At 36.6% G+C, this 15135-nt stretch overlaps 1 protein-coding gene across 8 annotated transcripts in view; it reads left to right on the top strand.

Annotated features, from left to right (window-relative positions):
* LOC110066509 (uncharacterized) overlaps nucleotides 1-15135 on the top strand; it is a 36806-nt gene that overhangs the window by 16265 nt on the left and 5406 nt on the right. For 5 of the 8 annotated variants that reach the window (XM_089279235.1, XM_089279234.1, XM_089279231.1 and 2 more), the window contains 4 exons: nucleotides 5649-5724; nucleotides 12561-13273; nucleotides 14165-14259; nucleotides 14687-14846. In XM_089279235.1, coding sequence (XP_089135361.1) covers nucleotides 12647-13273; nucleotides 14165-14259; nucleotides 14687-14846 — 882 coding nt within the window. In that variant the 5' untranslated portion in view covers nucleotides 5649-5724; nucleotides 12561-12646. Of the gene's footprint in view, nucleotides 1-4279; nucleotides 4303-5648; nucleotides 5725-5755; nucleotides 8011-8428; nucleotides 8503-10466; nucleotides 10603-12560; nucleotides 13274-14164; nucleotides 14260-14686; nucleotides 14847-15135 lie in introns of those variants that run through there. The other 3 variants (XM_089279232.1, XM_089279236.1, XM_020773744.2) reach the window with 3 other exon arrangements.

Raw genomic sequence — 15135 nt, 5'->3', positions numbered from 1 at the left:
CGGCAAATAGAATTTCTCCAGTAGCAATTTTTGTGATGTTTGACTTTAATTAAGCTGCGAAGCCTTGAGTTCAATGAACAAATTTTGAAGTTTTCCTTTAAAATATTGTTAATGATACGAAACTATCTATTTCCGTAAAATTTGATTGCATTTGGAAGTCTTAAACAAGAGAAACAGTCATAATACGAACAAACGACCTAAACCGACACCAAATTTATTTCTATCCAATAAATTTTGAACGCCTTTTCTTGATTACTGCAAGAAAACTGCGCGCAAAGAAAGCTTAATTTTCGTGGCAAAATTATAATTATAAAAGGCAAATAAGAAACAAGGTTTTTAAATATTGTTTTGACTGATGACTTGTGTTTTTACGTTACAGTCAAGTAAAATTGCGATAGCAGGAAGGGTACATGCCCAGACAACTGAATTTGGACATCTAAAGCACTTCTAAAATAAATTGAATGAAATTTCGTCAATCGACATTATGCTTATGAGGGCTGAGGAAAACATTTTCAAGACGGACACCTGGAGTAGCCCTTTCTATGTATAATTAATGTAGATTTTTTGGTAAACAAAAAGTAATCTAGGTCTATGGTCTAAAAATAATGGATTAGCCACAAATTAGGAAAAGTTTTAGTTGAAAAAAAATCGGCCGTCCTCATTAGGCGAACATTTCTAGTGAATACTTATTTATAACAGGACTTGCATTTTCCATTGTTCCTAGTTTTATCGCTCAGGACTCGATAAAATCTATAACTCTTAAAAAAAAATCGAACGATGACAAGCTGACTGCAATGAAAACAAATCCCATGAACTGTAATTAAATCGCTAGTGCTTTCAGTCGTGAACCACAGGCGAATCTATTGTCAATGGAACTGTTGTTCAAACGCGCACCCTGATTTGAAAGGTGCGAAAATACTTAATAACCCAAATTGCTCGTATTACCGGTGGGCAAATTCTAGCATGGCAGAAAATACACGTCAAGAGAATCTGAAAATGGAGAGAAAGTACTGTTTGTGTTTTACGTTTTGGTTTAAGGCTTGGCCGCAAACTACTGCTTTTTTGACACATTAAAGTTAACTTGTCTACGATAAAATATATCTTCTTTATATTTCAAGATCGTATTGAAAAACAAAAAGCAAAAAAACCTTTTGAAATGTTTAGAGTTCGGTAACTCAGAAGAAAGGATGAAAAAAATTTCCAGAAAAATCGAAACTGTCCGTGCTAACGTGAGGCGAGGGCTTTGATTCGGGCACGATCGTAGTCTTATCAGTTTTTTGCATGCAAATCCGCCGTCAACTGGCTTAACGCTTCCAATGGTGTTAGATTTTCAACAAAAACAAGTCACTCGCAATTTTTTTATTTGAATCAGATAGAGCTGAATGGGATACCTTCACATCTTAGGATTTTCTTGATTACGGCATACAGTAGACTAGCGTGAAGAGTACTTAGCACCTTTCACTGAGTTTGAGGTGTAAAGGGCTACAGGCTTATCACCAATCCACCCCTGAATGAAATTAGAGTTTTTGTTTCTCCTTCAATGACCAAGATTTCAAGTGTTACTGGTAATATATCGAATCTGCGCACTTTAAAATAAATTCAACCCGTCTCTGATTACAAACCGCAAGTTATGAAAATAAACAACATATTTTGTCTCAAATTTAAATCTGTTTGAACGATCAAAAGTTCAATTTTTAATTTAAAACTCTTCTCTCGCACTCTGAAATTGTTCGCCTTCAAACCGGCTTTCAAACTGTTCCAACTTGTTTTGGAATTACATAATGGGAACAAATTTTGTTCCTTAATAATGAGAGATTCTTAGCAAATATTTAGCTCAGGAAGACTAGTTTGAGTGACATCTTAAGCTCGTTTATCCCGACATAAAATATTCACTGATATTATTTGAATTGAAATAAACTAATTGCTTCTGAATAACTGAATAACTTTATTTCTGGAGCTTTTCATGATATTAACACGAAAAGGCACTGTGTTTTCCTAAACTTAAACGGTCCTCTATTCAGGTGAGAATCTCCTTTCTTCCTTGCTAATTTCGAAATCACCGTTTTTATCTCGGTAACACTGAAGTCGACTTGATTGTTTGAAAGCTAAGCTCTAAGTATTTTTCTGATTTCCGAGGGATTTCTCGAATCTAACTACATTTGTTAAAATTCATCTCAATTCTACGTATTTCGCATGTTTTGCGACAGTCTGGTTAATTTCACGAAAATAATATTTTAGAGCATTCCCTTTTTACATGTAAAGAGGTACATCATATATTGGTCTCTATTTTTATTCTCTTTAAGCGCGGATAAAACTAATTGTATTCGTTTCGGCATCTGAGTTTAATTCAGTACCACTTTAGAGTTTTCACGAGCAGTTGGAATGTGAATTTGCAGTTAAAATAATTCGTCCAATAGCTATTTAGGTATGTTAGTTTCAAAATATGATGAAAGCATAGAGGTGTACTTTTGGTTGTAGTTAACACTTAAGCTTATGCCAGTTTTAGTCTGAACGAGTTCGAAAAATAGCCAGAGCGATTCCTTTGCAGTATTATCAACGATATTTTGTAAAGTTACAAGCAAAAACATCGGCCTTTCTTTTCAGCTTAGGAGCAGAGCCGGACAATTTAAGTACAACGTTAGCGATCATCTAATCAGACTTTTCTTCAGACTTTCGCTTTAACTTTTGGTGTAATACTTATTTGGTTATTTTCGCCGGAAAATATATATAAAAAATGTGTATGTATATAAAAAATGTGTTTTTCATCGCGGTGGGCACTTGTATTTACACTGTATTATAGCTCGAAAAGGAAAGCGAATCCTTGGTGCTGCCATTCAGAACAACATTTCGTATAGGTGAAGAAATCTTTGCTTTCATGTAAACTTGCCTTAGTTACAACATTTGGGAATTTACTGCAACTTATCATTTCAAGGTTTCTTTCATTGATCAAAATTTGCAAAATCTCGATCTACGACAAATATATGGCACACTGAAAACGAACTTAACATATGGCCTTCTTTCAAATTAAAGAGTACGGTAAAGGTTTTTTTGCTCAGATGCCTTCGATTTGTATCTGCAATATTTCAAACAACGACTAATATTATTTGAAACTGTCATTAACGAAAATTATTTTATATCACGGTGTTTCTCGTAGAACCACAATCGTATTTCGCTTCATGTTCACCTCCTGTGTGAACATTGAAAACCAATTATTTTCAAACGACTGTTTTGGAAAAGCTGTGTTGATGCTGTGTAAAACAATTGATTACATTATATTCAGCGGAATGAATCTTATACTGCCCGTAGGTAATGATGACTTTTACAACATCTCAAAATTGGCATGGCCATTGAAACCGTTGACGTCAATCGGAGAATTTATAGCATTTTGGAACATCTTCTTAAGAAGAGTAAGAAATGTTCCTATTATAAAAAAAAACCTCAACTAAATGATTTAAACTAGGTTTTTTTTACAGGAATTGGAGGTTACATACTACAACAATAACAATAACAACAACAACAACAACAACAACAACAACAAAAGAGAAAGTGAACTCAAAGAACTTTCGAAAGAATTCGCTACCCGAGGCCCGCGCGATTTTCAACTGTCTCGATGATGCGAATGATTTATTTGTTCGATTCATAAATGATTTATTTTGCCGATGTGCAGTGCCACTTTTCGATGTACTGAAATCTATGCCCAACCTCGTAGTTGTTAATCATCATAACATGCAATGTTCATAATGTATTCCAATTATTTATCAAGAACTGTCTTACAGGTAAAGCCAAAAGATTTTTTTGCTGTCTTTCCTTGTAGTCATTTTGGAATTGGAGCATTACATGACAGCGTCGCGGATATGAAGAAATGCGCTAATTGTGAGATCGTTCTAAGCACTGCGCATTTAAAAGTTTTAATTACTTATACATCGAAAGCTGAAGGTTGGTGTGCCTATATGGCTTTCAGTGATAGTAAACCATTCTTTGAAGTTTCTAAGCAACAAAAGTTTAAAGTGCTTAATGAGTTACATCATCCCGGTTTATTTAGTAACTCTAAAAAACACTGTAGAAACGTAAGTGAATCGCTTCCCCTTCAAACACTGAAATGCTGCAACAAGGTTTCTACTCGATCGTCCACTTATTTGTTTCCTGAAAGGAGTAATAATATATGGACATTTTTAAAGCTTCCAGACGCTGAATTCTTAAACCCGTTTTGTTGCAATCTTTGTTTTGTTCACCTATTTTAAAATCATCTAGAACCCAGACGATCCTTTGAAGTTTCTGCGGGAATATCTAATCAGTCGAGAGGTGGGCCCATCTTTTTCAGATATCAAACATGATAAGTAATGCCAAACGTACGGTAAGCATATTTTATACCATTTCAGCGCAATTTAGGTGCTACGCACTAGTTTAGGAAAAAGGCACGAGCATACAAATTATTTTAACACTCTCAATGCCGTGGGGCTTTTTGGTATTGAATTAGCTAAAATTACAATAAAATGCGATAAAAGTTACAATACGATACAACAAAATTACAAAAAATTATGTAATGCTACTTTTCGTTGTGAAGGAAAATTCAAGTGAAATATAAAATAAACAAACATAAATAAAACGACAAGGACAACATCAGCAGGAAAATGCTCACGACCAAAAGAAACTTTTAATTCTAAGTAACATTTGGGATTCCCATAATAGCTGAAATTTATACAGCCCAAATTTTATTTAAATTTACAAATGCGCTTCACAAAATGTCGTTAAAAACTAAAAACTGAGGAAAACACTGGAAAAAGAGCTAAAAAGTGTTCAACAAAAATATTATTCACTGCGCAGCCAGAGCTAGCAATTCTTCTCAAAATAGTAAATTTCATTCGTTATTAAGATTAAAAATATATTATGTAAGGCTAGTTCATGACAAGCGTTTTAAATTGCTTTTACACATGTTAAATCGGCTCTCTAGGTAACTGATAGGACGATAAAAGGCTTTGGCTCAGTAAAATTCTTGTAGAAGGTGGCAATTCTGTCGAATCAAGATAACATTGTGTATCACAAACAGCATATTGCGATTATATTACTTTAAATTATATAGCACTATTGCCTGCAGCGTTACACATTCAGTTGTTGAACTTCTCCCGAAGGGCTTTTAAGGACAGTGGCCACCAAATACCCGAAAGAAATATCTGAGGTTTAACAACAGACAGATTTGGTTTCACTTAGATTACTTCTGGATGAGCTGAAAGCTTTTCAATAGCCATTAATAGAGCGAACAGTTGAAGTATTTTCAAGTGAGGAGGTCATGCTGGAGTAACGAATAACAAACATATCGACGTGGCAAGGTCTTGGACTTATTTTACAACAAGTCTCTTAAAACAGCGGGTCAAGCTTTTTTATTTCGGCAGGTTTATGTTGATTTATTATTTTTATTTTTATCAATGACATTGCTGCGGTCATTGTCTGCAGTGGAAAAACACGCCCAACCATTCATGGACATCATAAACTTAGTCATATTACTCATATTACTCATATTTTCACATAGCTCCTTGAGTTACATGATTATTTTTGTATATTCAAGAAACAAAGTTGACGGGCAGGGGCTCCGCTCAAAGTCTCGCCTCGAGAATTTGACATCTCTTAATCTTTTTGCTTTTTTACAACAGAGGGTACACTATACGTGGAGTCCGACCTTCTAAGTCGTCACCTCGCCAAGCCCAGAGGGTTCAGAAGACTGCTTTTGTGAGTACCTACATTTCTTTGTATTTACGGACTGATCCGTGTATGACTCGTTTATCCAATTTCGATGTTGTTTTAATCATTACTGGTCTGTTAGCAACCAAACGAAACTGTTGAATTTCATTCCTTTTTGAAGTCGAAAATCTAATCGACATGCTTGTCAACTGCGCTCATCGGCTTTGCATCTGCCATCTTGTTGGACGAGTTAAATAATTATCTGTCAATTTCATACCACGACCCGGCCACATATCTACCGGAGCCGAGCCGACTGCCACCTTATACATCGTCTCAACAAAACATTTTGCCTTCTTTAATAACATTGGACCATATCCGGCTGGAATTTCGTTCAAAAGTTAAGGAGTTTTATAGGAACGAAGGTTGGGAAAAACGGACCGCATAGTATCATACAATTTCTGTACTGTAGTAATGAAAGCCGCGAGGTCAAGACTATAACGAGATCGCTTTCGCTGTTGATTTGCAAATTTGGATCTCCGTTTTATGGTTTTGCTCCCAATTAACAAAGGAAAATATTTTATTGCGCTTGGTTTGTTATTTAACAGCGAAACAACGTTTATGAGGAATGGAAAATAAAATGATGGATTAATATTACACGAGAGACATCATAAAACACCCTGAAAACAACTGTGAAATTTGAGGTTCTGGTATTCCGGGCGGTATATATAACTCGCACACAGTAGTTCTTTTTCCATAGCATCACAAGGAAGCAGAAGAAGCAAACTGAATTAGAAAGAAAATGATGAAAAGTTAATATCTTAATGATAATATTGCCTACTCGACTCGTGACCTCGGAGAAATCTCTGGAGTAAGAGAACACCGTCCTTGTTTGACCTGTTAATAATCTAAGCCTCTCAGGATTACGCTTGATTCTGACTAAAACGCTGAAAACGCCACACAAAAGTATGTTTTGACATTTCAGAGATGCAAGGGAATTTTTTAGAGTAAAGCCGTGAGAATCATGAGATTTGAGACGTAGTGTCTTTCAATCAAAGGATCGGCTGAACATCAAATTGCAAGCAACTCCGAAAACAACCAAGGAGGTGATCAGAATTCTAATTATAGACCAAAAACAAGAGAACAAGATGGTCAAGATTTACAGATTACCGCACAATCTTTGAGTTAATTGAATTAGAATTAGATGGAGAATTGACGAAATCACATGAAAAATTTAAAAAAAGTAGGAGAAATAATGCAGGTCTACGTTGTTCCCTATCATGAACGACAACCTCGTAGTGTTTTAATAACAAAATATTTTAAAAGTTTTATTTTGTCAGTCGCTATCCATTGACCCACCTTTCATCCTCCGTTAAGTCTTATTCGATGAATGATCAAAAACACAATTAATTAACTGAGTTATCAGTTCGATATTTTGATCCAATCGACTGATTCCAGTATCCTCTTGACAGAAAGGCATAGCTTGTCTCGCCCGAAATTAGAGGAACAATCGAACAAAACATGTTTCATATGTTCCTGCGAAAATACAAAATACCAGTAAATGAAACCTGAGGAAGTTAACTTCTCGATGGATGTTATTTCCTTTGCCGAATTCTCTGGAGGACAGTCAAAAGCGACAACTTGACCTTTTGCGTCTAGTTTGAAGCGGTGAAAAACGAGACAAAAATACCACATCACGATAGCAAAAAGCTAAGTTTATAGACTAATAAATACTTAAATAACTTTGTCATCTCATGAGGCGAGATTGCACATTAAATCGTTTTAGCCTCGGAAGGCCTGAATATTTTCCTTTCCTGTCACAGACAATCAAGTTTTCAATAAACACAACCTGGAACTTTTATTTAGCTACATTTATGTGCCATGAGGTCAGAAAATAGCCTAGGAGAAAGCAACTTGGACACAGACTTTGTGTCGCTCGTAGATATTTCAAATGACATTTTTGCAACTTGGTGTGTTAATTTAAAGTCTATTTATCACCGCTAATTCATTCTAAGATAAGTAGCACTGCCTTTGCCTTCGACCCGCTTTTACGTTTTTTTTTTTTTTTTTTGTTAAATGAGCCACAACAGGACGAATTGAGGGCATCGGTCGAAATGTCGAGATAAAAAAAAATTAAAAAGCATTTTGTTTCAGCCTAGCTGTCCTCACCTCGGTTACTAAGTAAGTACATGCACACATGCAATCAACATCTGGTCACAAAGATATTCCTCGAGCCGAACTGAAAAAGAATGACATCTTGACAGTCACGCACAAAGAGGAAGCATGGTTGATGGAAGATTATAACGTTTCCAGCATCAAGATGTCTTAAAAATAAAGGTAGGGTTTCACTTTAATTTTACACTTCGCGACAAACAATTCAAACGGATATTTACGACATGTTTTTTATTAGTGCATCTGGATGTCTATTTCGCTCGCATTTTACATTTTGAATTCAAACTGAAAGTTCTGTTGACGTACAATGATCTAACTATACGTAATACATAGCTTGAATCTTTGAGCGGAAGTCAACAACACTCAAAGATGAATGAATGAATGAAACTTTACTGCACACTCCCAAAAATGGGTTTTCCAGTGAACAATACAAATACAGATTCTAAGCAAGCTTTTTTCAACATTCGTGAATTCCTAGCTTGTTCCAAAAGTAAGCTTTTCAAACAAAGGGGCCTTTTATATATAAGTATGATTCACCAGTAAAATGCTGAATTATCAGTTTTCATCTCAATTCGAACGGCAGGTCAAACTGCATTGCTTAGAGCCATCCGTGCGCTAGGTCAAACCTGGAGTTCACTGAGTTGATCATTACGCCAGGTAGGCAGCTTTAATTTTCTTCTTTTCTTCTCCACAATTAAAAATACCCAGTGACTCAGCGCGTATCAATATCTATTGAACATTGTGCGGGAGTTTTCCTTCCCCCACCCTTTGTTTCTGAGTCAGCGTCGCCTTCAAACTTTGAGACAACACCTCCAATTGTAAAGATCTAAATTTCAAACTTCGTTCGCATGACTCCTTTACATCTAGACGCTTCATGTTTTTGTTATTATCTTGCCACCGGAGGCGGACTTCAATTATTCGAGAAAGTCTATTGCCTTCGAATGTCAAAATAAATTCACCTTCAGGCGTCATTTCGTTACATCGCATAGACACCTGCCTGAAATGTGCTTTATCGAGAACTAACAAGATACGTATGTTTTCAGTTTTTTTTTTTTTCGGCATAGCGAACAGTTGTACATTAAATCGTAATGTACAGATGTACTAGAAATTTATTTCGCCTTCTAAAGTGTAACTTATTCAAAAGCTTCTAATAATTCTTCTTAGTAATCGAAATCAGCCGCCAAAACCTCATAACATTAATTTTGCTTTTAAATTTTAAGATATTTTTTTCCTCTCTCACTCTCTACCAGTAGGCAATCGACTTTTTTTTTATGAATCTTAGCTGTTAAGTCACGGATAAGCCAGAGCGAGAACCTTTTTTCTTGCAATAAGTTTATAGCTCATAGTATAAATATAGTTAATTTATAATCCTGGCCTGACGTAAGGTAATTAATATGTGACTGAATTTGAATCATTACGGTTTGTAGAAGACAGATATTATTTATGAGGGACAATATATTCTTGAAAAACTCTCTTGCACCAGAAGCAATGCTGAAGTAAACATAATAGCTGGTGAAGTATTTATTTACACTGAGTGCGGGTGAGACCTGTTTCTCGGCGCCAGCTAAAAAGAGAGAAAGAGAAGCGCTTGCCAAATTTGCAAATTACAAATTCAAAACGTTGTCAGAGGAGTTGAATAAAGTTTAAAACTTGCGCGAAACGTTGTGAAGAGACTTTTCATAAACTTTTACAGAAAGCAGCTAAAATAAGTTTGGAAACACGGTTTCGCAGGTTATACTGACGATCTGTTTTTGAAAGCGAGTATATAAATTACGATATTGATTAAGACCATCACAAGCTCTATATGACGTAAATAGATGTTCCGCAAAAACCGCAACTAAAACATCTTTCAAGGAGTTAAAAATGGCCAATTGAGATTCAAGAATCACCTTTATTTTCTTCAATCAACAAAACGCAGCCGCAGATCTCCCCATGTTTTTTTCTCACCGTTATGAGTAGACCTCTTCATATATTGTTTGAACGTTAGTTAGGGCTGGTTTTCTTGTATTCTACGGTTAGATGACGCAGAATATTGTCAGAATATATTACGGTAGGTGAAGATATTCCTTGTTCGAGTAAATGAACCTAGTGCGGCGAATTATGTTTATCTTTGAACTCTTCACAGTGAGTTATGACTGTGAAGTTCTGTTTGCCCGCTTCTTTGTTATCATATATATGAAGCAGTGGCCATGAGCAGCTCTTTATGGATTACTGACCAGCACACGAATTGTTTCACCTGTTTTGTTGACCGCGTACATGGGCAACGCTTTTAAAGCCATGTAGACTTAAATTCGACCAAATTCCTCATGTCTTTATTCTCTAAACATTTCCTTTTTACTCTTATGACATTAAAACGTGTTGCAGTTCGCTATTTAATGCATAATGAGGTTTTCAAACTAATTGACAGTTTTTGGACGGAAGACCTAATGTGCTAATGACATACTTTGAGGCTCTTTTTGTGTATTACCGCAAATTTGCAACGAAGACGGAACAATAATATGTTAATTCTACGACCGACTAACAAGTTTTAAATTACTTACACCACAGTGCCAAAACATTGTCGCGCTTTCCTTATTCTCAATTTGTTGTCGATTTGGAAATATTGTCTTCAATTTGTTTAGCGAGCTTTGGCAAAACTGACTCAGGCCGCAATCAACCTGAAATTCAGGCTACCTGATATCTCCCCGCCTGATATTGACGAGGCCGGATTTACGATTTGTAAAGAATCTGCAAGTCAAAACGAGAGCACACTTGAAGGTTAGTCACTGCAACAAGAAAGTTGTATATTCTTTTTCTATAAACAAGTCTTTTATTTGATAGACAGTATAACTCTACCATTTCCGACACATTTTTTAAAAGTTTGTCGTGAAACCATCACATTTTTTTTTTGTCGGACAATACTGCCTCGTCATGTTTCGCGCAGAATCAATACTCGAGAGGTTTTTAAGAGTGTTTCTGGTAATACAATCTTGTTTACAGTTTCGCTACAGCTTTTGAACCTCCAGCAAGCTGATGGGAACTTATTTGTTCACCGTTATTACTTGAATTTCCTAGAATGATTGTTTCCTTGATCAGGGCTGATTTGTCTTCATTTTTACCGTTCGTAAATATACATTACCTATTCTCGAGTTAATATATTATCGAAACTTGCATGCAATTTCAAATTATGACATCCGTTTGCCGCACTTCATCAATCGGCCGTACAATAGCTTGGGAGCATCCTCCTCTTCCTTGACTGACTACTACACAATAGTTTAAGTTGAATTTCGCTGTTTGACGTGATTTGTTCGCGCTAGAGTTCATTTTTAATATACCTCCTGCAGTAGCTTGAATGAGGGCGGTTGAATTCGGTAATCGTTTTTGATGAATCGCTTTCGGCAGTCCTGCAATAACACCCACGCAGTGTCTGGTGTAGTCTGTTTTGCTTTCGCATTGAAATGTGTTATCCTGTATCTCAGTTTATCTCTAGTAACATCAAAGATCCTGTCAAAACATTGTTAAAAAAATTTCCGCCAATAATACAAATCACCCGCCGTTTTCGTGTCGATTACGCAGAATAATGAATGTGGTGATGTTTTAAAACTCTGGCGAAGAGAGCCCGGGCTTTTTGAAACATTATGTACACAGCGCTAGTACGTGCTCTAAAGACATCGTCTGTGATTATTTGTCCCATTCTGCGGTATTTGGAGCTCCTTTAAGCATCGAATTGCTCATTGTTCAATCACAGGATGAAACCCGCGCCCGGACATTGTGGCCATAAAAACGTTATAGATGCATGCAAGTTCCTTGAACAATGACAGGTCATATCGAATTGTTCCCTAATAAATTTAGGAAAGGCCACCAAATTTGAGTTCCATCTCTTCAATGGTTTTAAAGCTACAAGCGTTTAAAGCTCATGTGGTCTTCAAAAGATCGCCTGGACTGAATAATCAGATTCAACTTCGTATAATAATACCAAAGGAAAATATACGATTATCAAGTATTATTTCCTATATTTTATTAAGAGGATGAGTTTTAGGGTGAAATTCCCTTGCTTTGATTATTCCAAGAGCTTTTATTTACGGGAAAATGGTGTATAATTTTACTTTGATCACTGTAAATGTATTCCCTGCCTTTAATGCAAATAAAACGCGATTTAGAGCTCTTTCACCAATTGTAATATCATCTTGATAATAAAGTAATGCAATGTAATGAGTTTAAGGAATAATTGTGCAGTTGTATTAGACTTCATTACTGCGGCCCCGATTTATGTTAATGTTTATTAGTTGAGAATGATTTATGGATGCTTTTAACTTTAGTTACTGATAATAGCAAACCAGACGTTAATGGCTTTTGGATTTTGAGTGAGTTACTCGTGAAATGACAGGGATTTATTGGGAAGTTGACAGGGACCAAAGATGGAAAAGTATTACAACAAGTTGGGCTTCTTTTGTTTTCAAGTGGGCTTTGCAGTTGTATCTTTTCACGGAGATGAAAATTGCCTTAAATAATTGCTTTCTTTATTCATTTCGAGAGCACGACAATATATTTCCCAAAACAAGGCAAATTTCCTGCGTTTCATATTTCAGGAAATCCCACTGACAATGTTCCTGCAATGAAAATAATTTGTTGACGTTTTCCTGAAAAAAAGCCAGGAAAACCATTATCAATGCTTGCAAAGAAAATGAGCTTCATAAAAGAACGCGTTCTAACTCTGGCTTCAAATATTGTTTCAGATTTGTATGTCAACACCTGAAGTTGGAGACTTCTTGCTTCCAAGCAGATTTTAATCCAGTACGCGGCTTCTTCAGCGGTGTTTACAATGCATGGTGTCCCTGAAAGGCTTGTCTTTTGCCTTCTGGTCTGCTCTTATTTTTGGCTCGTCAATGGCAAAACTCGTCAGATCGATTCAAGTCATCATTCCAGATTGGCCCGGCAAGTCAGGGAAATCAGGTCACATCGAGATACTCGTCAAGCCCGTCGAAATCGTCAGTCAGATCAACCCGAGACGAAATGTAATTACAGCATCGCTCTGCTAGACTTTCCACCTTACATTATGAACTCAAGCGTTGAAAAGGGCTTTATGTACGACAAAATAAAGTGGTTTGTAGACTTTACGTGCTTTGATAGACAAGAAAATGATCCAGAAGCTTGCAAAATGGTGCCCATATATGTCCGTAGTTGGGTGGAGATCGTTGAATTGATCAAAAACAAGAGCGTGGATTTCGCTTTTCCCATTCAAGCGGACGCGAAGGCAGCGCTTAACGGTAAATCCGATGTGACGCTCATCCGTGCATTTGTATCATCGGGTTGTTCAATGATTGTAAACACTAAAATATGTGAGGCTGAGTCGCGGGAACAGTTATTGACTTCTATTACGTCACAGTGGCCAATCCTTGCCTGTATCATACTGCTATCTGGGATTTCTGGAGTTGTTATCTGGCTACTGGTGAGAAGCTAGTGCTTAAATTAAGTTAGCTTATGATATTTGCTTTGTTTTTCTTGTGGATGAAAGCGTACATAAAAGTTTCTGAAATTCTACTTCTTAACGGTCCCTCATGCGTTTGCAAAAAGATCAGCTTTATAATCTGCAGGATCTTGTGAGCGGTCTTGTAGTTTACTACCATGTTTACAAGTGGTGCTTGTAAGACGCGATAGTTGGCACGCAAAAGGGTTGATTGATGGTTTAATTAGAGAATAATTACCAAAACAACATCAAAACCTCCCCAAAAAAAATTCCCAGTGAGCATTAAAGGAAAAAGATCCAACTTGTGTTTGTGGGTAAAAGGATTGAGCTGGACCTGACTCTACTGTTCACTAGCGATGTGCAGTCTGCAATCTTGAATGCAAAATAGATGATGCATAGCATGTTCTAGTATACAAACAGTCACTGATAGCAACGCGTTGAAAGGCGCGAACGTTACTCCTTTTCAACGCTGATTCCCAAGAGAAGCAAAAACAAAAACAGTTCAACAATGACGATTGCCCTACTGCTGCTACTTTTATTTTTATTTTATATATTTTTAGCAACTTTTTGACCTCTTTTACTAACCTCGAAAGACGGAGTTCTTAGGCTCCACATTCATGTTCTCCTACGGTTTGTGCAAACGTTGTCAGAAAGTTGTGCTTGTTTCAGTGACCAATCAGATTCAGTTAACCATACAAGGCTATTGATCTAACTGACCAATATAATTGAGATGAACAATGACTTCTAAAAACGTTGATGGTTGCAACTTGCATGTGAGTTAGTAACGGTGCCATGAAGATATCAAAAGGTCGTTTAATTTTATTTTTCATCACGTTCTGCCTTAATAAACTTCTTGTCCATTTTTAATCACAGGAACACAGCGTAAACCAAGGACATTTTCCATCCTCTTTTACAGCCGGCTCACCTGAGGGGTTTTGGTGGGCCGTGGTGTCACTAACAACAGTAGGGTAATTACCTCAATATGCCTCAATTTATGTGCTTCAGTATGTAGTGTCAGCTTATACAGTTATGGTTACAAAGTTCACCTGTTCATAAACAAATGTCATTTTTTAAGGTGCGCTCAAATAATGCTGTATACGTATTTGCTGTTTTTCATGACCAGAAAGTACTTCTTCCTCTGCCCTGGAAATGTAAACAATTTTGAACAGCAATAAAGACTAGAGAAACAACTGTTAATGTTATATCTGGAATGCATCCGATCTGTCATTAATTAAACACTAACATAAGTATCGATTACGATCATGCAATGTTTAGGTGTGATAAATAATCTACAATAAGGACACCGAAGTATGAGTCGTTTGGTACATTTTCATTCTCCAGATGGTTAGGCCTGTAACTCATGCACCGCACTGTTCAATACTTTTCCCTTATTAGATACGGTGATAAAACCCCAAAATCCTCCCTCGGACGCTTGTTCGGTGTAATCTGGATCCTTGTGGGAGCGATCATGCTGTCGTTGTTTACTGCCTTGTTCACAAATGCTATGCAAGCGGCTCTTGATGGCACAAAATGTAAAGACATTGATGGAAAAGAGGTAAGACAGCAACTTTCAGATAATGGTCAATGATTAATTTTTCGTGTATTTTACTCGCCCAATTAAAGAGCTGAGGCAAACTAGCTAGCAAAATGCTAGGCAGTAAGCTGGACTACTTTGGGACTCAACCAGGACCCAGAGAGCAAGAAGGGTGAGAGAGCTAATCCCCTATATAGGTCTTATATAGTATCCACTTCTTCTATGAATTACTTTACGATGCACGTTGCGTTGATGTTTTCGTGGCGGATGAAACTGCGTATAAAGTCGCCTGGGTTGTTCACAGGGAGTA

This window comes from Orbicella faveolata, unplaced genomic scaffold, assembly GCF_042242905.1.
Source record: "Orbicella faveolata isolate gen_17 unplaced genomic scaffold, um_ofav_v1 contig_47, whole genome shotgun sequence".
In the NCBI taxonomy this organism is placed as follows: Eukaryota; Metazoa; Cnidaria; class Anthozoa; order Scleractinia; family Merulinidae; genus Orbicella; species Orbicella faveolata.
This window is presented reverse-complemented; position numbering and strand designations above follow the sequence as displayed.